Genomic DNA, 26,743 nt, shown 5'->3' with positions numbered 1-26,743 from the left:
TTGTGACACCCTGTTATCTGGCCCTGGGCCCTGGGGAGGGCGGACTGGTACAATGTCTGGTCTCTTCTATAAATGCAATTGTGTATGATTATATTCACCATGGGAGAGCTGAAATCTGACATATAATACCCCATCAGAAGGTCCTAGATGTATCGGGGGTTGGGGGGGGGGGACCCTCACCAATCCTAGAAGTGACTGGTGTCCTGTGTCTGTATGTGGAGTCTTCTCTCTGTGGATGGGGATCAGTGAGGTCCTAGAAGGACCTAGTAAGAATTCTTATGGTGCATTAAGATGCATTCTGCAGCGAGTACACAATGCAGATTTCTTTGCAGTTATTTTTATTCTCACCATTGAAGTCAGTGGAGATCCGTAGCAGAATGAGCATGCTGCAGTAAGTGCAACTCTGTAGGTTCATTTTATTTTTCCTGCAATAAATAAACTAATGTTTTTGGCATAAAGGTTCTCTTGCGGTTCCTTAAAGGGGTTTTTAATCGAAAAACAATTCTATCAAATCAACTGGTGCCAGAGATTTGTAAATTACTACTATTAATGAAATTTTGTGTCTTCCAGTACTACTTAGCTGCTGTATGTCCTGCAAGAAGTGGTGTATTCTAGTCTGACACAGCGCTCTCTGCTGCCGCCTCTGTCCATGTCAGGAACTGTCCAGAGCAGTAGCAAATCCCCATAGAAAACCTCTCCTGCTCTCCAGACTGGAAAAAAATACCACTTCCTGCTAGACATACAGCAGCTGATAAGTACTGGAAGACTTGAGACTTTCTAAAAGAAGTAAATTACAAATATCTGGCACCAGTTGATTTGAAAGAAAACTTTATTTTGGTGAATAACCCCATTAAAGTGTACCTGCCCCTCAGCAATGTCTTAGTGACATCCTGTAATATCTAAATGCTGAGTACTGTAGGGTGCACCCCCCTTAGGTCTATACGTCCTATTAGGGCATGTGATACCCCTTTAAATACTCCTAGTTTTTCCCCAATGCAGTCTTTGATCCCTTATCTATCATATCTGGATATTTCGGCCGTTCTTGCTACAATAAAAGCTGTGGGAGCTCAGAGCTGAGATGGTTCATATGTTAGGGAAATAGGGACGTATCTCCAGTTGTAATAGACACCATGGAGGAGATTTATCAAACATGGTGTAAAGTGAAACTGGCTCAGTTGCCCCTAGCAACCAATCAGATTCCACCTTTCATTCCTCACAGACTCTTTGGAAAATGAAAGGTGGAATCTGATTGGTTGCTAGGGGCAACTGAGCCAGTTTCAATCAGATTCCACCTTTCATTTTCCAAAGAGTCTGTGAGGAATGAAAGGTGGAATCTGATTGGTTGCTAGGGGCGACTGAGACTGTTTCACTTTACACCATGTTTGATAAATCTCCCCCGCTGTGTATTCAGAAACTTTGGCCGTCCTCGTGTGCGTCATCTCACGGTGCACTCGGTTGAGCAGGCCATGGTGTGATCAGTATACGTCTTCAGTCACTGGGATAGTGCAGCGGGTTTCCAGTAACGCTAATCTGCTAATGTGACACAATGTCTGGCATTCACTGGGCCGTATACCGAGCAAATGACTGTAAATGATGGAGAGCGGGCCGTAAATTACACAGCAGTCACTTTACAGCAGAGATTGCAGCGTTGGCTTTACAAGTCACTTCGCTGCGTAAGAGGTTATGGATTTTATTTTACACGCTCCCTATTTGCATCACATTGATTTCCATTTCCAGTCCATGTTTGCCGCGGCTCGTGTTTGCCACCATTTGTATCACTGGGTATATGAGAGGAAACCATTGTTTAGTTCTTAAAGGGATTGTCTGCCTTAGACAGCCTTTTGGTATACCTCACTTAAGAGGGGACGCTCCAGGTTTTCCATTTATATTAGTAGTGCCACGCTACAGATACAGTCAATAGTTCTAAAAATCACAGTTGCCATTTTGGCTGCGGATACCCCGCATGACACGTTTCATTGTAAGTTTTATCTTCCTAAGTAGAAGAAAAGTCTGTAACATCTGTGACATAATATGAAATTAACATCTGTTGCAGTGCTAGTGGGGGGGGGGCTTTCAGAAAGTTTAGGTTTGTAATTTTACTTTTATTTAAAAATTTCATGTCTTCCAGTACTTATTACCTGCTGCATGTCCTTCAGGAAGTGATGTATTCTTTTCATTCTGACACAGTGCTCTCTGCTGCCACCCCTGGCTATGTCAGGAACTGTCCAGAGCAGGAAAGGTTTTCTCTTTCAAGAGGATGTACCACCAGGTACGTCCTCTTTAACCTGACACAGGGATAGAACGGCGCCGTCACGGGGAAGCCGGTGCCGTGGTCCGTTTTTCGAACCGCGGCCCGGTTCCCCTGTACGGCGCTGTTCTTTCCATGGTTACCGGCCGGTGCTCAAACACTGGAGGTAGGCCGGCCCGCCCCCAGTGGGAGGGAATTCCCTCCCCTCTATGACGCGGCTCCGTTAAAATCAATGGAGCCGCATCATAGAGGGGGGGGGATTCCCTCCCACTGGGGGTGGCTGGCCGACCTCCAGTGCTTGAGTACCGGCCGGTAACCGTGGAAAGAACTGCGCCGTACAGGGGAACCGGGCCATGGTTTGAAAAATGGACCACGGCACCGGCTTCCCCATGACGGCGCCGTTCTATCCCTGTGTCAGGTTAAAGAGGACGTACCTGGTGGTACATCCTCTTTAAATTTTTATTTATTGAAGTTTTTTAGTTTTTACAACAATACTTTAAGGAATACAGAGAGAAAAGAGGGGGGGGGAAAGGGGTCGGGACCCCATTATAGATTCAGTTCAAAACTGTACATACTATAATACATAATGTAGATATAAGTTACAGAGTCATAACAGTCTTTTCTAGATATAAAATATAGAGAGGGTCTTAGGTGAGAGGGAGGGGGGGAGGAACCTGTCCAGAGCAGGAAAGGTTTTCTATGGGGATTTGTTGCTGCTCTGGACAGTTCCTGACATGGACAGAGGTGGCAGCAGAGAGCGCTGTTAGACTGGAGAGAATATACCACTTCCTGTAGGACATACAGCAGCTGGTAAGTACTGGAAGGCTTGATATTTTTAAATAGAAGTTAATCACAAATCTTTATAACTTTCTGAAACTAGTTGATTTGAAAGACAAAAAATGTTCACCGGAGTACCCCTTTAATGTTTGACTTTTAATATGTTCTCCTAATAACATCAGTAAAAGTATCATGGGGATTGATGAGCGGCATTCGGGGACTGTCAGTGCGATATTGATGATGGGAGTTGTAAGTGCCTTGATGTCCCTTGGGTTATGTGACTACTTAGTAACCCGTCTAAGCTTTTAGTCCATTTGTAAATAAGAGGCTGATCACTGGGGTGTTGTATGGCGCCCATCTGTCCATGTATCAATCCTGGAGCCAGCTGCTATTTGGTTTATTAGCCTATTCTTTATAAGGAGCCTAGTTCTGCAGTTTTGCTCATGTATACAGTATATAGGTGAGGGGGCAGGTTCTGCGGTCCCTGTGACAATTCCTGTTGTCTAGAATGAATATCTATCCATGGAACGCATGGATGGGCCAAGTCTATGAAAGTGGACACTGTTCTTATAGGCAACTATTTATAAGGGTTGTCTGGGAATTTAAGAGCTGATAATAGTATCTGATAACAATTACTCACCCGTAAATCCCCCGGAGGTCACACAGCCGCGAGACTTGTCCATTATTCATGTGACTCTGCAGCCGGCCACTGACCTCACGTACAAGACGTACATATGTAGGATATACATGGTAGCATCACTGCAGGACCTGGGGGAACCACCGCAGCATCCAGAATTTACAGGTGATAAGTGTTTTTGTTGTTTGTTTGTTTTTTTAGCCTTTTCATCTTTTAGCTGAACGAAGTGACTAATAAACTACCCTTGGTCCATTGACCTGAATGGGCATGGCTTCTGCCAGTATGCCAACATATACCCCACATATAGTCCACTTAACCAGTCAGTTTGGACTCTCTGATCAGCCCATGGTCAGGCTGGGACTTGTAGTAGTAATATGGACACAAAAAGGTGGCCACATAATGCCTGTGTGAAACTGACCTAAAATGTGTTGTCTATAAGAAAATCCTAAGAGATTTAAAAAATAAAACAACTGATTCCATGACCTATATACTCAATCTAGTCCATTAATGAAGTTTGCAATCCTAAATCAAGGGCCTTTTACACAGGCTGAGTATCGTGCAAAAAATCATTAAATCCTCTGAATGTAAGCGATAATCTTCTGGTGTAAACGCGGCAACAATCAAGCGTGGAAAGAAAATTTGTTTGTATGTCGTTGATCACATCTTTTGAGCTGACCTCAAAATTATTGTTACTCATGCTCAAGTCTTTCAGTGTAAACTCTCATCGTGCACAGTATATACCCTGTTTCCCCAAAAATAAGGCAAAGTGTAGGATCTACAGGATTGCCTAAAATAAGGCATCCCCCTGAACGTAAGACCACCACCGCCCCCAAGGTTATGTCTGGCTATGCTGGAATTGTGATGAGAACTACTTCGGAGCCTCCCGAAGCCTCTGTCATTCTTCCAAAGCTCCCCCGAGCAGCCGAGCTTCTCCAATTATACGCTCGGCAGCTCGGGAGGGCTTCGTGCATCCCCCGACGCAGTCAGTGTACGTCACATTGCCTGCTCCGGGGAACGGGAGCGGAGAAGAAGACGCGCGGAGGCCGGGAACGGGCCTTGGTGAGTTAACTGTTTTTGGGGGCGACCATACCCAGCCTATAAGACGACCCCCGAATTCTGACAAGAATTTTCGGGGTTAAAAAGTCGTCTTCTACGCCGGAAAATACGGTGTGTGTATATATTAAATATATCTCCGCCCACTGGACTCCTTACCGCAAAATGAGCAGGGATTTCCATCCACTTGTTGCAAGTTATACTGAATCTTTTCCCACAAAGATAATCTGCTCATTTCTTCCTGCTCTATAACATGATGACAATAGATTAGATAGCATGGTCTTGGTGGCGAGTTACCTTTTAAGCGATTTTATCTGTAGGTGTAAAAGGGCCCTTTGTTTCTCCCCAATGTCATAGATGTTGACTTGCATGTTTTGGATCATTGTCTTAGAGCCTACTTCAGGGGTGCTTACCCTTAGGATCTATTCACACATCACAGTATTGCTTACCTCTCCCTGTGCCCACGATGCACCTTATGACTGACTCTGCAACCCATGGGTTGTGTTGACGTCTTGAATCGAGGGGAAATCCAATTCCAGACTAATGGATTGCCCTCTCAGCCACTCGGTGACTGCAGCAGCACCCCACCCTAGTCACCAACTGGCTGAGCGGACAGTCCATCAGAGACGTTGGCTCTGCTGGAGATCCCGGAGCGTCAATCCAGTGCTGGAGAGGCATGGATTAAATATTTTTTCCTGGGGCCGGACTTCTCCTTTAAATCATTGTAAACCTACATTTTGCCTGCAATATTGCTACGTGTGAATGGACCATAATGGACAAATATTGGGACAGTTCCTCTCGCTATATCTATCAATCTTCAATATGTTGTTGCGGCTGTGCTGTTCTACTGTATAGTCGTGTATATAGTCATGTTTTCATGGTGCTTTTTGGGCTTTTTTTTTTTTCTCCTGAAAAGCTAAAATATTCTGCCCCATCTGCCGCCTTGTCTTTAGTTCCACCTCATTTACCATGAGCATTATCTAGTAAGCTATGGATGATGTTTTTTAATATGCATATTCCTCCCAGGCTCAGGCATTGTATGGCAGTATAAGGAGGGGCCCTGTACTTTATAATTAGCACATGGGCCCCTGAGGGACAATTTAGTTAATGTGTACTTACATGTATTCATTGTCGCCCGTGAATGCCTGGGGTCATCCAGACGGGCCACAGTGTTCTGCGGCTACTTTCTCAGATTTTATGGTGCAATTTCCTCAATTTGGCTTTATAAGTGTCAGTGCTGATTATTATTATTACGTAGACTTGTTATTAGGGTGCGGACCCCATATTCTGTTTCCAATTAATTTTTTTCACATCTGGAAAAAGTTCACTAAATCTTCCAAGTTTTCTTCATTTTAGGAAGCATTCTGAAGAATAAAAGCATTGCTGGCAGGAGTACAAACCTTTAGTGTTATTGGGAACGGGCATACATAGTGATTCTCATGTAATACATGCAGTAAACTCCATATTCAGCAAGTAGAGAGCGAGTCAGCTGACACTTGGGTCAGAAAGGCAAGGAGTTGGCAGAGGGATTGTGTCGTCGTGAACCGCTCTGGTATTATTTAGCGCGCATATTAAAGGGAAATCTATCAGATGGCGGAGTCGGGCAGGCCCGCTGCTGCAGCTGTGCCCGGTTATTCTGGTCAGGATTTGGACTTTGTTCCACTTTTGCTTAATCTGTTGGGCAAGGCCTGTGATTCAGGCCCCGTGCACTTGACGTTGGAATTTCTCCCAAGGTTTAATATTTTTCCTGTAGCTTTGCCGCAAGTTTCTGGCTGTGTGTCATGAAAGGAAGAAGCTCATACAATATGGGTTCTGCAATGTGAGAAAACACCCAGATGAACAGCACTGCGGGAACAAGGGAGGAGGAGGGGGATACAGCTCCTCTACTGCTCAAAGTTATGGCTTATTGGGGAAAAAAGTAGCCGCATTAGAGCATTCTATGTACAGGTATGTTCCTGCATTGCGGCTGCAACCGTGCAGACAAATCCAGTGGCTGCACAATGTACATACAATGTCCGAACATACTGTAGTGGCCTTATTACATGGGAGGGTTATCGTGCGGAAAATCGTTATATCATTCAAATTTAAACAATAATCGTTTCGTGAAAATACAGGCAACCATCGAAAAACGCCTGCATGTCGTTGATCGCATCTTTTGAGCTAGACCTAAAATCGTTGATCGTTTGCTGTAATTTTGCATTCCGTCACTAATCGTTCGTTGTAATTCCACATTGTTACTTCATTTGCTGGGATCACAAGGAGTAAACAATCGTAGTAACAAGTTTTGTGTTCCGCACGGAACACGGACGTGGAATGCCTGTAACAGACTCTCCCCCACCCGGGCAGCATCTTTGATAAGATACCGGGAGCGGGGGAACTGTACAGAACCGCGCTGTAATGACAGAACCGCGTGGCTGATTCATTACAGCGTGGCGCATATGCATACAGTTCCCCTGCTCCCAGCATCTTATCACAGATGCTGCCCGGGGCGGGGGGAGAGTCCGTTACAGGCATTCCACGTCTGTGTTCTGTGCGGAACACGGAACATGGGAATGCAGCCAAAGAATGTTCAGACATACTTTACCTCCTGCGAATTTCTTGCCCAAAAAATTGCAGGCAATCTCATAGCAAGTAGTTAGCAAGTGTCTGTGGGTAAGAGCTGCACCGTAGGAGATGTGGTGCATGCATGGAAAATTACTGGTTTCATGCTATGAGATTAATTGCAGGTTTTGGGGGTGAAATCTGCAGCAAGTACGGTATGTGTGAACATACACTGAAAATTGGATCTCCTATCAATCTGTTAGGGCCCTATTCCACCGGACGATTATCGTTCGCATAATCGTTAACGATTAACGATCTCAAACTACCGCTATTGCTAAAGGCCTGAAAACGTATACTCATTTCCATGGAACGATAATCGTTACTTATGATAGTATTTGCGACCATTTTTTCCTCGGTATTTCTTCGCTAATGCGTTCATATATACTGCGAACGACCAAACGATGTCTTCAATGCGAACGTTTTGTGAACGAGCAACGATAAAAATAGGTCCAGGTCTTATAAAGCGATCAACGATTTCTCGTTCGGTCGTTAATCGTTAACTGCATTTCAACCGAACGATTATCGTTTAGATTCGAACGATTTAACAATAATCTGAACGATAATCGTCCGGTGGAATAGGGCCCTTTAAAGTAGAGAGAGACTGTACAGAATCTCTCTCTCCAGTATAGGCATGCAGTAAATAGACGGCCCATAGGCCTAACCGGCATGTAATGGCCCATTTTCCTTATGGAGGCTTTGCACTGTGAAAACTTGCAGCTGAGTTGCCCTCCAGCTTGTCCTGGGTTCTCCTCAAATTCTAAAAATGTATTCGCCCATTTTTTTTCATAGGCAATTTTTTTGAAAAGTCTATTAAGGGTAGCTTCACACCTACCGGATCCTCAGAGGATTTCACGCTGCAAGTTTGCAGCGAAATCCGCTGCGATCCTGGTATTGTGAAGGTCTATGTGGTTACATATCCGAAGCGGAATTTTCATTTCACTGCTGATATGTAACATGGCCCCTTGCAGCCCCCGGCCCGGCTCCGGCAGTGGAAAGAAAATTCTGCTGCGTGTATGTGACCCATTCAACCTCACACTACCAGGATCCACACCGGATTAAGCTGCAAACTTACAGCATGAAATCTGCTGAGGATCCAGTACGTGTGAAGCTACCCTAAACCTTTAGCATGCAGCTTTTTGAAGGGGAAATAAACCTCCTGATCATAAAAACAGCACAAATAATTTCTGTTAGACGGCATGCAATAATCTGGCCACAGCTTTTTAGCCAACAAAGTTACGATCAATGCAAAAAAATGCTGTCTTTGAGTTTTAGGGTATATTCACGCGTATCGAGTTTACAGCAAGGTTCCCTGTGATACTCCTTAATGTTATGTCCAATGGCTCGGCTTTATCGCAGATTTTCATTCTACTGTTAGAATGTAGTCACTGTCCACTTAACTAATTCGCTAACTTGCATTAAACAAGATAAAACTTTACCTGTCTGCGCTCCCGTCTGCTTCTCAGGCTCCCGGGTTACTGTTGTCCCGCTCAGCCAATCAGAGCAATGTTTCACTGCACCCACTGATTGGCTGAGCAGGCCATCAGTGACCCCGGAAGCAGGTGGAGCACAGGAAGGTTAAGTGCCCAGCCGCGAACTAGTTAAGTGGACAGTGACTACATTCTCACAGCGGAATGAAAATCTGCGAAAATGCCGAGCCATTGGCCATAACAGTACAGAGTATCACAGTGGATTTCGCTGTGAAATCCGCTGCAAACTCACCTATCATCAGGTCTGCTGCCCGATCAGCGATAAATTTTATGATGCAAACAGAAGTTTGGGTCTTCATGGCTATGCTTGTTGATAGCCACGAAGACCTGAACTACCGCCTGGGATATGGAATTCACCGCTGATCCAGTACAGTTTAAAGTGACACTACCACCAGGCCCAGGCTGAAGCACTGGAGGCGGGCCGACCCACCCTTAGTGGGAGGAAACCCCAGCCCCTCTATGATTGGGTTCCATTGATTCTAATGGAGTCACGTCATGGAGGGGCTGGAGTTTTTTCCCACTAGGGGTGGGTCGGCCCGCCTCCAGTGCTTCAGCCTGGGCCTGGTGGTACAGTCACTTTAAGAATTGCTGTCTTTTAAAAAACAATCTTCTGACCTGTCACATGGACATTTCAAAAGTTTTAACACAAGGTCTCAGTACTCATCACTAGATAAAGCCAGGAGAAACATGTGGCTGTACTCGCTTGCCTTGCTGATCAATCTGACCTATTGCAGGAGGCAGCTCCATTGTAACCTATGGAGCCTGACTTCTGCACTGAGTCAAATGGAGGGGAGCAGTGAAGCGCACAGCCTGGTGCTTTTGGCAGCTTTATCTAACAATAGGAAAGCGTCCACTGAGACCCTGACAGATTAAAACTTATGACCTGTTTAAAAGAAAAAATTTGACCGTAATTCTTAAACAAAACCTAATTGTAAGTCTCATGCGGTTGTATAGGCCATGTAAGGAATCTGATATGTTGTGTAGACTCCATGTGATTTTCGTGCTGGATATGATGCGTATGAAGGTCAGAACTGTGTGTCCAGCGTGGGTGTATTGTTCCTTGCGATAACTGTTTCATCAGGCTGTAACTTGACCTATAAATCTTCTGCATCCCCATTGCCATTGTTGACTTTTGTTCAGTATTTTTATCCAACTAAAGAGCCTTTTACACCAGGCAATCATTAGCCCCATGGTAACACACAAGCAGAAGCTTATTCTATGGCTGGTTGGCAAGATCTTACGTCCCTATAAATTGTTGGTTAGCTGCACGCCTTACCATTGATGAGCGAACATTGAAAAAACGTCCTGGTTCCTTGCCGATTTTGTAGTGTAAACTTACCCTTAAAGTGGGTCTACCTGGACAACCTCTATACTTTCACCTTATTAGACAGGGGATCTCCCACTTGGAGCTATTAGTAGTAAAAGGATCCTCTCGCTCTGGTGGACCTGGACCATCAGTGTAGGAGATGAGCCGGCATTTAATGGCTGGTCTATAACATTACATTTTCCTGCAGTAGAAATTAGAAGTTGGTAGTAACTTTGGTGATTGCCAAATGGGTGGATTTTCTGCATGGATATTTTAATTTTAAATGCGTTTTTCGAGTATGTGTTTTTACCCCCTTTTAAAGCTTTAGCTGTCCAGGCATGATGGGAATTGTAGTTTTGCAATTTCCCTAGCCCTGAAATAAGAAAGGTAAAAAAGTTAGTAGAAGAATGCAATAAGTTCTCTATGGTGTATGCCCCATGAATACTTTTTTTTTCGTAGAAGAACGGAAGCCTTGCTTAACCAGCTGCATAGTATTGCTGAGTCTTGTTTGCTGTGGGAGGGTTCACTTACTTATGGCTGATTGGCTCTATTCAAAGCAGCTGCTAATTGGTGCTTACTATAATGCTGGGACTTCCTGCTGGGGGAGGGGGTGGAAGAACTTGTCTGAGAAATGTACAGTGCAATTTCCATGATAAGAAACGTATCAGAGTTATATCTGTGTCTTGAAAGTGCGGCTAGAAGTCTTGGAGTGCTGGGAATGGGAGTGTTCACTGTATGCAGCGTTTTATGCCTTGACCTTTTAGAACAAGCCTATTAAACAGTCAACCCCAGTAGGAGCTGCCAGCTTCCCTGTTTATATAGGATTAGTCATTGTTGCATGTGCTCGGCTATGAGCAGAGCCCAGACTATTCTCAGCCTAGCCACTAAATAGCCAGTCGCAGTGATTGATGCCGGTGTGGAGTAGTCAGGAAAGTGCTGGTATTGATGGCCTCTTAAAGCTTCCACCACTCCTCACTAACCCTTATGTAATAACCATTTCGGAGAAGCTTAAGAGCAGTTTCATCCAGGCTATGTATCTCTTCCATTAGTGTCCGCTTTACTATTGGTTTTCCACCTGGACTAGATGTTCAGCTAGTGAATCATAAACCCACTAACATATGCATTAGATTATTTGTGGGTGGAAATACTGTTTTGCTGTGTTGGACTTTATCAGAATAAAATTTGTTTTGTGGCTTTTTAACACAGTGGTTGGGATTTGTGCTGCCATAAAGCAATGAGTCGGCCTTGAGTCTGCCATACATCTGTGATGGCCAAATGCTATTCCATCTGTCCTGCCTGAGCGGTCAGGCTTCCTCAATGAGAAGAGGACAGTAATCTGCTCTCTGACAACTCTTCATTGAGAGCAAAAGGATTGGCAATGGAAATCCAACATTCCTGGTCTTTTTTTTTTTTTTTTTTCCCCACCAGCACCTTTTGGGGAAGAGTTGGACATCCCCAATCGGATGTTTAGTCCACTTCTCCAAAGTTAGGTGGGATAACTTTGCTCTTGTGTGTAAGCACCTTCAGGTCAGCTTCACACTTCCTTAAAATCTTGGAGAAACGCTACCAGTGACCAGTTGAAAGTTTATGATCTCCTCTCTGACCTTTTTCAGGCTCCGTGGCAGTTTTTCCAAAACGCAGCATGCAGAGAATTTGGCGTTTTTTTTTGTTGTTTTTTAGCAAACTGTGGCATTTTTTTCTACCGTAGATTTCAATGGAATTATTCTGGTTGTCTCAAAAATGCCACTGCTGTGGTTTGTTCTGGTGTTTTTGTCTCCTTTTGTGGTCCAGCAACTAGGTCATTTCATGGCAGACAGGGGAAAGAGAGAAAAAAAGGTGCTGAAAAGGTGCTCACCTTCAAGACCCTTGGGCTTTGTGCATATAACTCAAATTAGTACCAGATCTTCAGAAGATACCAGGATACGGGGCTTTGGTGGAGCATGCAGAGCTGCAAGCCAACTAGGATAGTCTAAATGGGATTCTTCCAGATAGGGACCCATGGGGATAAAGCTAGCCTAAGGGCCCTATTCCACGGGCCGATCAATAATCTAAACAAGCGCCGATCTGCTAGATCAGTGCTCGTTTACTGGGCCTATTCCACGGCCCCATGATCGTTTAGCGGGAGCTGCAGCATACATCACCTAGCAGGGCTTCTCCTCCGCTCCGTCTTCATCCCTGTCCCCGCTCGCAGCATCATCTCCGGAGCGGCCTGACTGAGCTGTCAGACCGCTCAGCCAATCATTGGCCACGGAGGTCCCGGCCTGTGATTGGCTGAGCGGTCTGACAGCTCAGTCAGGCGGCACCGAAGCTGCTGCTGCGCGTGGGACCGGGATGAAGACTGAGTGGAGGAGAAGCCCGGACTGGTAATGTATGCTGCTTGTCGGTCGCCCGCTGCGCATCGCTATTTCACGCAGCTATGCGCGGTGGGTGACTGATAATTTTATGTTTTGGGCTAAATAAACGATCAGCCGATGACTCGATCATCGACTGATCGTTTTCTCTATTCCAACGAGCGATAATCAGCCGAATCGGCTGATTATCACTCCGTGGAATAGGCCCCTAAGTGTAAAAATTGTGTGTAAATAATCCATTAAGGTTAGCGCTGCCCATTGGGCAGTGCTAACCTTAAAGGATTAATCACACACACTTTTTGCACTTAGACTATGTGATGGCAGAGGGGGAAAAAAAAAGTTCAGCACATAAAAACACCTCAGCCACAAAAACTTTTCACAATTTAGAACAGGTGATTTCAAAACCGGAGCCCTCCAGCCAAAGCCATGACTGGACAGCCAAAGCTTTAGGGAAATCGCTAGAACACATGACTTGCCTGTCAGAAACCATTCTTAGTGCCATTGTCCATGTAAGTCCATGGGCTGACAGTATCCCACACAGTATTGTATTTAGAGCTCTATAGCCACTGATTTGGGTCCGCCATGTAAATGGTTGCTGGTTGCTTCCCGGCAGGGTAAGGCCAGCTCCCCTCGAAAAGGGATTTGTCTATGATAAGTAAATATTGGTTTTAGATACCATATCAGTAAAACTTTCTCTCTGGAACGCGTTGAGTCTGTGAAATGCCACCATGTCTTGTGCCCGTGGCCTTCGTTTCTCACCCACTTGGTCTACACGTAGGATTTACTTGGAAAAATAGATTTCACATTTACATTCCTTTTAAATGAACTTGTAATAATGATGAACATTAAAGTCTTGTTCGGAGATTTACCATGCTAAGGAAGCTTATCTGGTGATGGCACCAAAGGGACATGTAAAGACGAGTGACTACGGAGCGTGCAGAATCCACTGCGCCCGTCTTCTCTTTACAGCCTCGCAGAATTCATTGTTCCACCATCGATCGGCAGTGGGCAGAAATACAATCGCCAGTGTTCAACGCTTGTCAGAGGGTCATTTACTTTATTTACTATACACCTAATGAAATACCCCAGTGACTTGTATTCATTTACTGGGTAAGTAATGATTTGCTTTCAGCTAGTCCTTGCTAGGAAGTCTTGCGGTTCTGCAGTATCGCGGAGAAGCTTGTGGTGTTGGTCTTGCTGCGCTTGTTTATCTCTAGACTAATACTGTACAGATGTGAATGAATAAATGTTCCTTCTATGTCGTTGTCCGGTTTATCGAAGTATTCCAGGTTTACCAAAGAAAAGCAGTCATTCTATGGTGAATTTTTTTTTTTTTTTTTTTTTTTTTTTTTTTAAGTTTTATATATGAGTTTCTCATGAATTACAATGTTACAGCTAAAAGGGGAAATTCTAACAGATCTGTTCTTGTCATGTAACACACCATTGCCCAACGTTGTACAAGAGCTGATAGATGATGATTTGTGGACCTGTCCTATAACTGGTACTAAGTTTCTTTTTCCGCAAGTAAAACCTCCATAAGTGACTAAATCTAGAAATCATGTAAAATAGGACAGAAAGAAAATTGCTGCCGCAGGTAGAGTATTTGCCCCCCTAGAAGCATTGTAATGTTGTCTACATATGTCACTAATTGGCATCACATTTGAATTGGAGATTCATAGAGTCTTATAGGGCACTGCCATGTCATTGATGATAGTGGAATCAAGGTCCTAATTTTAGACCCAACAGAAACGTTAAGGGGAATCTTGTCAGGTGGTTTGGTGTATATAACTGTGGACTACTTTTTGTTTAGCCATCAGTTCTTTCTCCTGGCTTCCCCATAAACATGAATGTTCAGCATGGTGAGCTCTTCATGTGTTCTCTAATGGGAGGGAAGGGGTGGCACTAGTTGGCCCCTCCCAAGAAAAAGTTGGGTTAGACATTGAAAATCCATTCATCTGAAATCTTATTCTCCACCTTCATCACGGTTAAGGTTCCATACACTTGGGATAGCTGTTGGGTGAACATTTGTTCGGCTGAGGGCTATCTCACTCAGTCCACTCCCTATACACATGAACCTTTGACTCATTAGAAAGTTTGTGTTCTGAATGGAAAATGTTGGCGTTAGTCCCCGACAGACTCCATTTTGGCGGAGGCTCATCTCTTTTTTTGGTAACAAAAGAATTGGGCAGTTGAAAGCCAACATGACCGATGCTTCTCTCTTTCGACGTAATCAGTCGTGGCAGAATTTGGAGGCCTCCTATGCATTAGAAAGTCAGCCGATCCTGCTGAAATTGGTGGGTTCTGTCTTCCTTTCAGAAGGAGTTTTCTTGGTACTAAGATCTGACTCAATGACTTTGGCAAATAATACAAATAGCAATAAAAGACTAGACTAAGGCTGGGTTCACACTACATTTTGGCAATCCAAAGAGGTCCACAGGTTCCGTCATGGGCTTAAAGAAAAGAAATTACCGGTTAGTAATTTATAATTTTTCATGTTTGTTTTTTTGTTTTTTTACCCCTAGGCGACCTAGGACGTACCGGTACGTCCTGGAAGTCTGTCCCCGTACGTCCTGGAAGTCTGTCCCCAGACGACCCTGGATGTACCGGTACGTCCTGAGCTATGAAGCGCGCTCCGGAGCGGAGCGCGCTTCATAGCAGGTGGGGGCCGGCTGCAATCAGCAGCCGGGACCTCACAGTTAATGACACGCTGCAGCGTGACATTAACTCCTTAAATGCTCGCTGCGCGGCCGCAGCGTTTAAGTGTGACGGGGAGTCCCCTGTCACTTACCGATCGGGACCCCCGCAGTCTGACCGCCGGAGGTCTCTCACCTGTCTCCGTGCGGTCCGATCGTCGATCTGCTGCACTAAGCCTGCACAGCAATGAGCCTATGGCATAGCAATGATCAGTGTATAAAATAAAAGTATGTATGTACAAGTCCCCCTAAGGGACTTCAAATGTATAAAAAAAAAAGTTAAAAACATTAACACACAACCCCAAAACCCCTCCCCCAATAAAATTTTAAATCACCCCCATTTCCAATTATATAAATAAAACATATAAAAATAAATAAATAAACATATAATATACTGTAGCGTGCGTAATTGTCCGATCTATTAAACTATAACAAGCGTCATTGCGAGCAGTGAACGGCGTACACGAAAAGAGGGGAAAAAGTGCAGATTACTGATTTAATGTTACATTATATATAAAAAAAAATTAATAAAAAGTGATCAAAACGTCCGATCTTCACAAATATGGTATTATTGAAAACTAGAGATCATGGTGGAAAAAATGACACCCCATACAGCCCCGTAGGTAAAAAAATAAAACCGTTATAAGCGCCACAATAGGCCCATTTTATTAATATTTAATTGCCAAAAAAAAGGATTTCATTAAAAAAATATATATAACATTAGAGAATCTGTGTAACCTGCATATGGTTGTGTTCGGACTGACCTATAGAATAATTGTATCATGTCGCTTTTACCATATAGTGCATTACGTAGACAAAGGAACCCCCCAAACGTTACCATATTGCATTCTTTTTTACGATTTTACCTATTTATATCTACATTAATAATATATTTGGAATTCCGTCATACATGTTATGGTAAAATGAAAGCCGCCATTACACAGTACAACTATTCCTGTAACAAACAAGCCATTACATGGCCTTGTAGATAGAAAACTAAAAGTGCTAGAGCTCTTAGAAGGGGAGGAGGGAAAAACGAAAGCGCAAAGATCAATAATTTGCGCGGTCCACTGGGTCATTTTGGGCCTGGTCCTCAAAGGGTTAAAAAAGATGAAAAAGCGGATGCATTTGTGTGCATCCATTTTTCCATTGACTTCCATTATAAAAAAGCATTAGAACATTTTTTTTTTTTTAACATACGCAAAAACATAGTCAGTATAATTTTTGTGTCCGTTAAAAAAAACATTCGTTTTGATCATTTTTTTTATAATGCAAGTTAATGGAAAAACGGATGCACGCAAATGCATCAGTTTTTTTTTTCCATTTTGTTTTTTGCAAAAAAAAGGATGAAAAAAAAACGAATTGCAAAAACGTAGTGTGAAACCATCTTTGTATGTTTTTTGAGGGGGTTCATTACAGGACCTCAGAAGATGTGATAATGGTAGACTATACTAAAGTGGTGGTCTTTTCACAGGAGTTTTACTGTACTTAAGGATAAATGCCCAGCAATGTAACTTTGTGTATTGAACGCCTGGCTGTCTGACATTTTAGAGTCCTTGACATAATAACACGGGCCTTGGGCATGTGCCGTAGTCTTTTGCGTTCAGGATACTCGAGCCCCTGCTACAATGCATTTATAGCCCTATTGACAGCTCTTGTGAATCTCAGGAAAGAGATCTTTTCCTGTCACGAGGATGCTTAAAATATGCCTCAAGAATGCTCAGCGAACGCTAGAATTATGCAATGTGAGAAAACAATGCACATAAAACAAGGCCCAGAAAGAAAAACAACTTTCATTTAGGATCCGAAAAAGCGTGATCCAGAAATACAGCCTGATGTAATTTCCTGAGGAAAGCCCATGTATCTGGCTCCAGCCCAACATTCCTCCGCAGACCTATTGAGGTCAGCACCATGTTTTGCTGTTCATGATTCTCTGTTCCATAGCTCTACTAATGGAGCTGGCTGTTTCCTAGAACAATTGTTTAGTCATTTTGCCATTTAAAACCCCTGGTGGCAAATTTCCAGGTCACAAGAACTTTGGAATGCAGAACACCCAACGTCTGTATTGTCAGCGTAGACTGGCGCGGTATTGTGCTAGTCTTATGATAAGGCTCCACATATATTACATTATAGCTAGCAAATTGCCAGTGCCTAAATCCCTGCCTACAGCTTCATTGTGGCTTCTATTCATAATGCGAGACCTTATGCTGCACCATTTGAGGTTCACAATGGGTTCCTCCATGGTTCGTCATTGTGCCAATTGGAGCCTCCACTGGCAAGTGAATAGGCTGAACAATTGATTGCGGCTGGTGTTGGGCCACATAAAAGGGCCTGAATCCATTGGCCCCCATACACATTAATGAAGTCATCAAAACCCACCATTTACATTAGCACACAGTCGAATGTATATGGAGGCCCTCTCATCCCTGACATCATCTGTCAGCAGAGGAAAGTGAGAAGGATCAGGCGTTTCAGCTTCCCGACACTCTTGTATTCCTTGAGATAATGTTCCACCAGAACTGTCTGGCATCAGCATACCTCCCCTCTCTCCATTCGGGACCCATGACCATTCATGTGTGCATAGGAAGATTGGGAGAGATAGCTGATGGCTGAGTGAAAGATAAGCTGCCGCCAGAAAAGCTGTGTAGTGGTGTAATGCCTCCTCCCACCCCAGACCACAAGAACACCAGGCGAGTGTTCAGGAAAGAAGGCTTGACCAACAACCATCTTGATTGTGAAAGATCAAGTTCAGCGACTTCTCGAGTATCAATGGAAATTAGCACCCATCTTAGTACTGATTGTGTGGCCAACCTGCGACACAAAGGGAGATATCCTGCTGAACGTGTAGGTTACTAATGGTCTGATCATAGGCAATAATTGTTCATCTGATCGACCATGCAAAAGGCCTTAGGGTCCCTTCACACCTACCGGATCCGCAGCGGGTTTCACTTCTGCGGATTCGCAGCGAGATCAGCTGGGGATCCAGTATTGTTCAACCCTATGATAGCACATACTCGCAGCGGGATTGACATCCTGCTGTGAGTATGTGCTTTAACTCCCTGGCTCTATCCCCGCCCCTGGCATCCTCGATCCTCGATCCCCGGCATCCTCGATCCCCGGCATCCTCGATCCCCGGCATCCTCGATCCCCGGCATCCTCGATCCCCGGCATCCTCGATCCCCGGCATCCTCGATCCCCGGCATCCTCGATCCCCGCGCCGAGAGCATAAATTACCTGCTCTGCGGCGCAGCTACAGTGAGGCTCCCGACTCCGGTGCCGCTGCGGTGCACTGATCAGCTGAGCAGACCCTATTGAGTGTTAGGGTCCTATTATACGGAGCGATTTTTAACGACTAAATATAAACGAATGCAAACGAGATTGTTTATCGTTAACCTGAAATTGTTCACTATATTACACAGAATGATAATTGTTAGATATGATCGTTATTGTTATCGTTACTATGATCGTTTATGCCTTCTGATCCCAGCTGAACAATGTGCAATTACACTGAACGATTAGTATAAAAATGCAGAATTACAGTGAACGATTAGTGAATGATTAACAATAATTGTAGATTCAGATCTAAATCAACGATCAACGAATTTTTTGATTGTTGCCTGCAATTACACAGAACGATTATCATTTAAATTCGAACGTTATAACGATTTTTCACATTTTATTCGTCCCGTGTAATAGGGCCCTTAGATACAGCCGCAAACACTATCTTACTGCAAGAGATGGTCTCCACAAATTTAGGCTCTGTTCACACAGAGCAAAACTGTCGGAATTCCACAGCAGGAATTCCACAGCAGGACTATCTGCCACGGAATCCCGCCAGCCTCAGTGTCATAATAACAGTCTATGGAAGCCTCCTCTCTCCGCCCTGAAGAATGGACATGTCAATTCTTCGGCGCGGAGAGAGGAGGTGCGCGATCCTCCCTTAGACTTTCATCATGACACGGAGGCTGGCGGGATTCCGCGGCAGAGCCTTATAATGGAAACCAAGATGGAAAAGGCAGGGAGCTGGAGGGTAAAGTTCTCGCCCTGACTGATCTGATTTTTACCAGGTCTCTAGGCCATCAAAATACTCTAAAGTGACTGCACTCGTCTAATCAGATGTTCGTCAGATTTTGACAGCCTTATTGAAGTTAGTTGAACATGACCGAACACTGACTTCTTGGTTCACTTGCTCTTTATAAATAGTGCAGGAAAGAGCGAATTTATAATGTGAACGGCTTGTAAATAAAGGATGATAATAGTAGTCTGACATTTAATGGTAATAGCGGAGGAGCGCCTTCTCCACCCTGTATGTTATGTCTCTCGCTGCTCTTCCTTGGGTTATATTTAAGCGAAGTCTTGACCCTCTGAAATCCATAGAGGAAGTCTCTGTAGCTGATCTGGATAAGTGTTACATGTTCTCAGGGCATACTTGTGGTTTAGCTGAAAGTCGATGACCAAGTGTCAGGCAGAGGAATGTCACGTCTTTGATCCCGCTCCTGGGGAGGCGCTATATCTGCTCTCAATCCAGTCTTCTTTATCCCTTTAAGTCTTGACCACCCATAAATCTGCTCAGCCTGCTTAAACCATGGGGTACATATGTCAGCGATACTATGCAATAAAAATCTAATTAACAGATTAACAAGATTAGAATGGTGACTGCATCTTGCAGACTTCAAATGGGGAGATGAAACCTCCGTACGCCGATGATGTATGTATTAACGTATGCTGTGAGTCGGCACACTACTGCAAGAACTTCTCCCCCGTGCCCGCCATGCTTTTCCCAATAACAGACTAGGAAAGCTAAGAGCCCTATTTAACGGGACGAGTATCGTTTGAAAAATCGTTAGATCGATCGTCATTTTGTGTAGTAAACAACGATGAAACGACTAACGAGAAATTGTTGGTTGCTTGAGAGAATTTGGAACTATTTTTATCGTTGATAGTTTGCAAATCGTTCAGTGTGCTAAGACGACATTCGCAGTAGTGCCGACAGGAGGACCGCAAGAGCGATCATAAGTAGCGATCATCGTTCTGTGTAATTGGGTGAGCGGTTTCAGGTCGTTCACCCTAGCGGTTGTTTGAGTTTTTTTATTGTTGAGAAATCTTTTTGTGGAATAGGACCTTTAGGCTGGAATCGCACGCGTCAGTTTTTGTGCCAAAACCAGAAGTGGATCCAACAGAAAAGAGAAGTCCAAGTCCTCCCTTGATATTTTCCATCCCAATTTGTCTCTGGCTTTGGCACAAAAACTGCAGTGGCAGGCTTCCAAAAAAATCGCTTTGTGTGATTTCAGGCTCAATGTACTCTTAAAGGAGAAGTCAGGGCTCTGACTTTATATAATTTTTTTTTTTTTTTCAAAAGAGTCAGGAGGAGGTGGCTGAACATAACAACATGGGCCTACCTCCCTGAGTCCAGCGCTGGGGTCCGCTGTCCTCTGCTCTGTTTCTTGGTCCCCTGGCTGCTTCCTGGTCTGAGTGGGGTCCCAGGTCTTGATATTTCAGCCCCGCTCAGTCAGTCAGCGGCCGAGGTAGGACCCTGCCTGCTCTTCCTCTCCCCTCCCCCCCCCCCCCTCCAAATACACATTCACACTCCATTCACCCAAGCATACATGTGTTGTAGATGAGGCGCAACTTGTCTTCACACATAGCCGGACAGGTTGCATCACGACTCAAAACTCGAGACCAATGTGAATTATTTATTATATTGGGCTAAATATAGGTTGCTACCTACATCTATCCCAGTACTCTATTCCATGAGCTCCAATTCTGCAGCGGTAAAGGAGGGAAGAGTTGTCACAAGCTCCCATAGATCTTTGTAAGCTTTAGCCATTTACCCAAGAAACTTTTTCCTATTCTATTTATTTTAATTTTTTTTAGGTCTCTAAATTACAACCCTCTTTGATGTTAGTACATCAGGGCCCCTGTTTGTCCGAGATATTGCTGAGTATAATAAAGGCGGGTGTGTTAATGATTGACTAAAAATAACTGGAAATCGATTGACTGTATTAGATATCACCGGTATATTGTTTGTTTGTTCTGTGTCTGTATTCTACGTGTGTGAATGGTCTTTGTGTTATACCTTCAGGACTCCGTTATTACTTTTTAAACATTACTTGTAAGTGGCTTCCGTGTGGTAACCAAGCGGGCATAGAAGCAGACAGCAGTGCAGACGGTGCCCTCAGGCCTGTCTGAACCATTTCATGTAATTACCAATTCTGTTCCAGCAGTTGAAGGACCTTTTTTCTCCTTTTTTTTTTTTTTTTTTTTTTTAACCTTCCAGCTCTCCTGCCAATTGTTGTTTTGGGAGTGGAGCTTATTTCTAAACAATGATGCATGACAATCTGTTCGGGCCCTTTAAGAGATGTGATTTTGTGTTTTTATTCTTTTTTTTTTACCAATTTTTGTTTAACTTTTATTTACGCTTTTTTTTTTTCTTTCTATATCTTTAGGTGATGGTTGTGGTTACACATTCTTTGGCCCAGAAAGTGGAACGTTTACATCGAAGAACTATCCTAATACATATCCAAACAGCACCGTGTGTGAGTGGAAAATACAAGTGAAACCCGGTGAAAGGATTCTTCTGAAGTTTGGAGACTTTGATATAGAGGATGTGGATTCCTGTCATTCCAGTTATTTGAGGATTTACGATGGCTTTGGAGCCTCAAGGACAGAACTTGGTAAGACGTCTACATGGTTTATTATTTATATTAAAAAATATCGGTTTTAAAAAATAACAACAAAGTACTCACCTCTTATATCTTATGCCAATCCAGCCCAGATATTTCAGTGGTCACTGGTAGCCATGAGCGAACTTGCCAAACATTTGTGTTCGTCCTATGGTCTATGGCTGTATCCATGTTTTTTAGGACTCCCTAGGGCTGCATCCAACTTCTCCAGGCAGTAGGAGTCAAATGCAGAGAATTCAGCAGGGTCACCCATCACTACTCACTGGTCTTGGTTTACAGCTTAGCGGTGGCCCATTGATAACCTGAAAAAGACCAGCAGAAGACTCTGTTCCTTCTACATCACCTAAAACTTCACCTCCTCAGACCAGACTGAAGCTGGTCATAGACAGCGATGAGCAATACACAGGGATAGTCTTTGTACTAGTAATCTGTGTATTCCTGGTTTCCCACTTCCAGTGCATATGGAAATCTAAAACATCTTTTGGGTACCATAGTAGTATGAATGAAACCTTATACGTAGAGTTTAGCTTTAACAAAAGTTTAACCCCTTCACAACTTTCGTAAAAAGCTTTTTAGTTAAAATACAATGTATTAAATGTACTTGAATAAATCTGTGTATGTTGCTTTCTCAGCATATATAAGAAATTACTGACTGATATCTGAATGCTGCAAGTACTTGCAAACATGCCTTCAACGCTGCTGTGTGATCTGGCATCCTGGTCACCGGCTTTACCGCCCTGCTTTACTGTCACTGCCTGTATGTTCAGGCCTTCACCTCCTACAGAATTACAGCTAGAGGAGGTGGGGCAGCTTAGATAAATCAGCTGGTCAGGAGAGCAGGATGTCGGATCACACAGCAGTGCAGAAGGTGTGTTTGCACTGCTTGTGTGATCTGGAAAATAACAGCATAGTTATATGTGTATTTGTGCTGTCAGTTTCCATAGTTGCATGAACAATACCGGGATCGATTTTTTTATTTTTTTTTTTAATTTCCCCTCCCCCCCCCCCCCTCCCAATGAGGAAAAACGCTCCGCCATACGTTTTTCCTATCTCATTCTAGCAATTGGTCAGCACCTAAACAAAACTTTTGATATGTCAAGTTTTGTTGAATTACAATAACTTTCTAAGTGAACGGGGTAGTTACTACCAATAGGTTGCACTAGACTAGTGTTCCCCATCCTGTGACTCTCCAGCTAATAGCAAAACAAAAACTTCGGCTGCCTGGGCATGCTGGGAACTGTAGTTTTTTTTTTTGTTTTTTTTTTACATTTATTCTTCTGGAGGGATGCCCGGGTTAATATCCTTTTTAAAGTTTTGCTTGTCCTCTCCTTCTGCAGGAAGTGCAGGGTGTTGCATAGATTTAGTGCTTCCACTTTCACACTTTATGTAGCAGGGGATGGACGTGTCAGGCAGTGTGATTGGAAGTTGGCGTCATTTAGTTTTATTAGGCAAGCGACTAAAACAACAAACGCGGTGTAGAATTTGTAATCCTGTCTGCTAAAAAAGTGATAAACACTCAGGCCCTTAAATGGCAAGGAACTCGGGCGGGATCGGCGCATTCATCTCAGCGTGTGATGTTCTCCAGGTCTCTGGCTCTCTCCTCTTCTTTGGTCATTACTGGCAGCAGTTTATAGAGGACTGTAAATGGCTCCTATGAGCTGTGTAACTGGTAGTGAGAGACAACCGCAGGGAGCTGCCTTACCATCCTGTGCCCCAACCCCCTACCAGGGGGCACAGAATCCCTTACCATCCGGTGCCCCAATCCCCTACCAGGGGGCACAGAATCCCTTACCATCCGGTGCCCCAATTCCCTACCAGGGGGCACAGAATCCCTTACCATCCGGTGCCCCAATCCCCTACCAGGGGGCACAGAATCACCTACCATCCGGTGCCCCAATCCCCTACCAGGGGGCACAGAATCCCTTACCATCCGGTGCCCCAATTCCCTACCAGGGGGCACAGAATCCCTTACCATCCGTTGCCCCAATCCCCTACCAGGGGACACAGAATCCCTTACCATCTGGTGCCCCAATCCCCTACCAGGGGGCACAGAATCCCCTACCACGAGCACGGAATTATTCAGAATACCAGCAGGGATCCGCACACTACATCTCTCAGCATGTTCTGAGCCCATGTAGTGGTGGAAGGGGATTACAGGAAACTCCTAATACATTGCAGTCTACAATGACATGTGCCAATAAGCTTCACTTATCTGACACAGTGCTCTCTGCTGCCACCTCTGTCCATGTCAGGAACTGTCCAGAGCAGCAGCAAATCCCCATAGAAAACCTCTCATGCTTTCCACTACCACTTCCTGCAGGACATACAGCAGCTGATAAGAAAAAAGAATTTTTTTTCAACCCCTTAACCACACAGGGCGCTAGGGGTGTTCAGAGGGGGATGCTATCTGTTTTCTATGGGGATTTGCTATTGCTTTGCACAGTTCCTGACAAGGACAGAGGTGGCAGCAGAGAGCACTGTCAGACTGGAAAGAATACACCACTTCCTGCAGGGCATACAGCAGCTGATAAGTACTGGAAATCTGCAACTCTATATGACCTTTTTTGATACCAGTTGATTTAAAAACATAGGGGGAAACTTATCAAACATGGTGTAAAGTGAAACTGGCCCAGGTGCCCCTAGCAACCAATCAGATTCCACTTTTCATTCCTCACAGACTCTTTGGAAAATGAAAGGTGGAATCTGATTGGTTGCTAGGGGCAACTGAGCCAGTTTCACTTTACACCATGTGTGATAAATCTCCCCTATAGTTTTTTTTCTTCTGTGGAGTACCAGCCAGCTTTTTTTTTTTCTCTCTCTCTCTCTCTCTCTCTCTCTCTCTCTCTCTCTCTCTCTCTCTCTCTCTCTCTCTCTCTCTCTCTCTCTCTCTCTCTCTCTCTCTCTCTCTCTCTCTCTCTCTCTCTCTCTCTCTCTCTCTCTCTCTCTCTCTCTCTCTCTCTCTCTCTCATAAATATCGTGGTAAATACTTGAAATCAAAGTATTTTAGGAGTGATACCTTTATTGGGCAACAAAAAATTGTATATATACTTCACAGAGCATTCAAGTTTCAATGTTGATCTATAGCACATGCAACTGGTTAAAGTTACATGCAATAGGCCTGGGCGTTTCACTAGTAAAGCCCTGTGTTACCTAAGTGTCTGCACTGATTGGCTGTCTACTGGCGCCTCCCCGCTGTTCAGTGCGGTACTACAAAGTTAAGTCACATTAGTATGGCCACCACCTAAGGCTAGGTTCACACTGTTTTTGCAATGTTTTTTTTTTTTTTTTTTTTTTTTTTTTTTTTTTTTTTGAAAAAACGGATGAAAAACTGATGAAAAAAACGGATGCACTTGTGTGCATCCGTTTTTCCTTTGACTTCCATTGTAAAAAAAAAAAAGGGATCAAAACGGATCCGTTTTTTTTTTTTTAACGGACATAAAAATAGCTACGTTTTTGTGTCCATCAAAAAATGGATCCGTCTTGATCCCTTTTTCTTTTTTACAATGGAAGTCAATGGAAAAACGGATCAAAACAGATGCACACAAATGCATCCGTGTTTTTTTTTTTTTTCCATCCGTTTTTTTTTTTTTTTTTGCAAAAAAACGATGAGGAAAAACAGGTTGCAAAAATGCAGTGTGAACCTAGCCTAAGTGTGTGGATTACCAACAGATACATCTAGTAGAGTATTGTTGGACCGTGTAAGCCATAGAAATCAGTAGAACAGATACATCTGTGAAGCAGGGACAGTAGGCTTCCATGGTGAGAGGACTTGAGTATTAAAATACTGCTATGTAGTACACACTGCTATTGTAGTACGTACTGGCTGCATACATGCCGATCCTGCAGAATTAAATTTTTTTTTTTTTTTTTTTTTAAGTCCAAAGACACTAGTCATGCAGTGTACGGCTTTTTGAGCACTGAGTGGCACTTTTAGTGTATCTCTGTAGTATCTAGGACTTGTCCTTTGAGAGCTGTGTAGTTTCGGAATGTGCGATGTAAAAGTGTCCAGAAGCCAGCTATCTCTGAGTCAGGCGTTGTGGAGACGTGACTTCTCCAATGTGTCAACAAGCTCTGGTATATTTCAGGCAACTCCCATATCTCTGGGTCTGAGACATCACATTCTGAAGGAGAACTGTGATCTCCAAACAGAACAGTATTGTCTTGGAGCATGGTAGAGGGTCATGTGTGCCGGTTGGTGCACGCAATGAGCCATTACCGTTCCTAATATTATTTGTCTGTATATTACACCTCCTGGTTTTATCACATCTGGACACTGCAATCTAATTTATAGATGTCTCTTTATAAGTAGCAATAGTTATTATTGGTGACATTTGGTTGTTTATACTTTAAAACATAAAATTGTTATCTTTCAGTCACCGACCAAGAGACTACAGTAAAGCGTTTTGAACTGTTAGTGAATGGAGCTGAGGGAAAGCGTACGTGCTGCTTCATTCATAAGGAGACCAGGGGGAGCTGTAATCATGCCCACATCTGCAGTGAATACGTCCCATAAGAACTCTCTGGGTTTTTTTTTTTTTTTTTTTTAATCTTTTCGAAAATTGCTAGAACTGGTTATAATTTTAACACCTCCTAGAACAGTCTAGCGGAATTCTGAATAAAACTGCACATCATAAGGGGGTTCTTCCAGGAACATCAGTCGATGGCCTATCTTAATAAATCGATGAGTGTGTGTTTTGAGGCCAATTTGGAACTTTTTTTTTTTTTTTTGGTAGATCCACACACAGGTGACCAAGTCTGATATTGCGCCTTCTCCTAAAATTGCTTTGCTCTCCCTGCTTCTTGGTGATCTCTTGCTTGTGAGAAAAGGCCTGTTACCCCACTTCTTAGCTGCAGCGAGGCACTGGAAGGCGCCCCCCTCTATTACTGAATGGGTTAATGAGCTTGAC

At 43.8% G+C, this 26,743-nt stretch overlaps 1 protein-coding gene across 2 annotated transcripts in view; it reads left to right on the top strand.

Annotated features, from left to right (window-relative positions):
- Positions 1-26,743, top strand: part of DCBLD2 (discoidin, CUB and LCCL domain containing 2) — a 51,939-nt gene that overhangs the window by 5,547 nt on the left and 19,649 nt on the right. For both annotated transcript variants that reach the window (XM_069944352.1, XM_069944351.1), the window contains exon 2: positions 21,600-21,827. In XM_069944352.1, coding sequence (XP_069800453.1) covers positions 21,600-21,827 — 228 coding nt within the window. The remainder of the gene's footprint in view (positions 1-21,599; positions 21,828-26,743) is intronic.

Source organism: Dendropsophus ebraccatus, chromosome 11, assembly GCF_027789765.1.
Source record: "Dendropsophus ebraccatus isolate aDenEbr1 chromosome 11, aDenEbr1.pat, whole genome shotgun sequence".
Classification (NCBI taxonomy): Eukaryota; Metazoa; Chordata; class Amphibia; order Anura; family Hylidae; genus Dendropsophus; species Dendropsophus ebraccatus.
The sequence above is the reverse complement of the archived record's forward strand: the minus strand, read 5'-3'. Positions and strand labels throughout refer to the sequence as shown.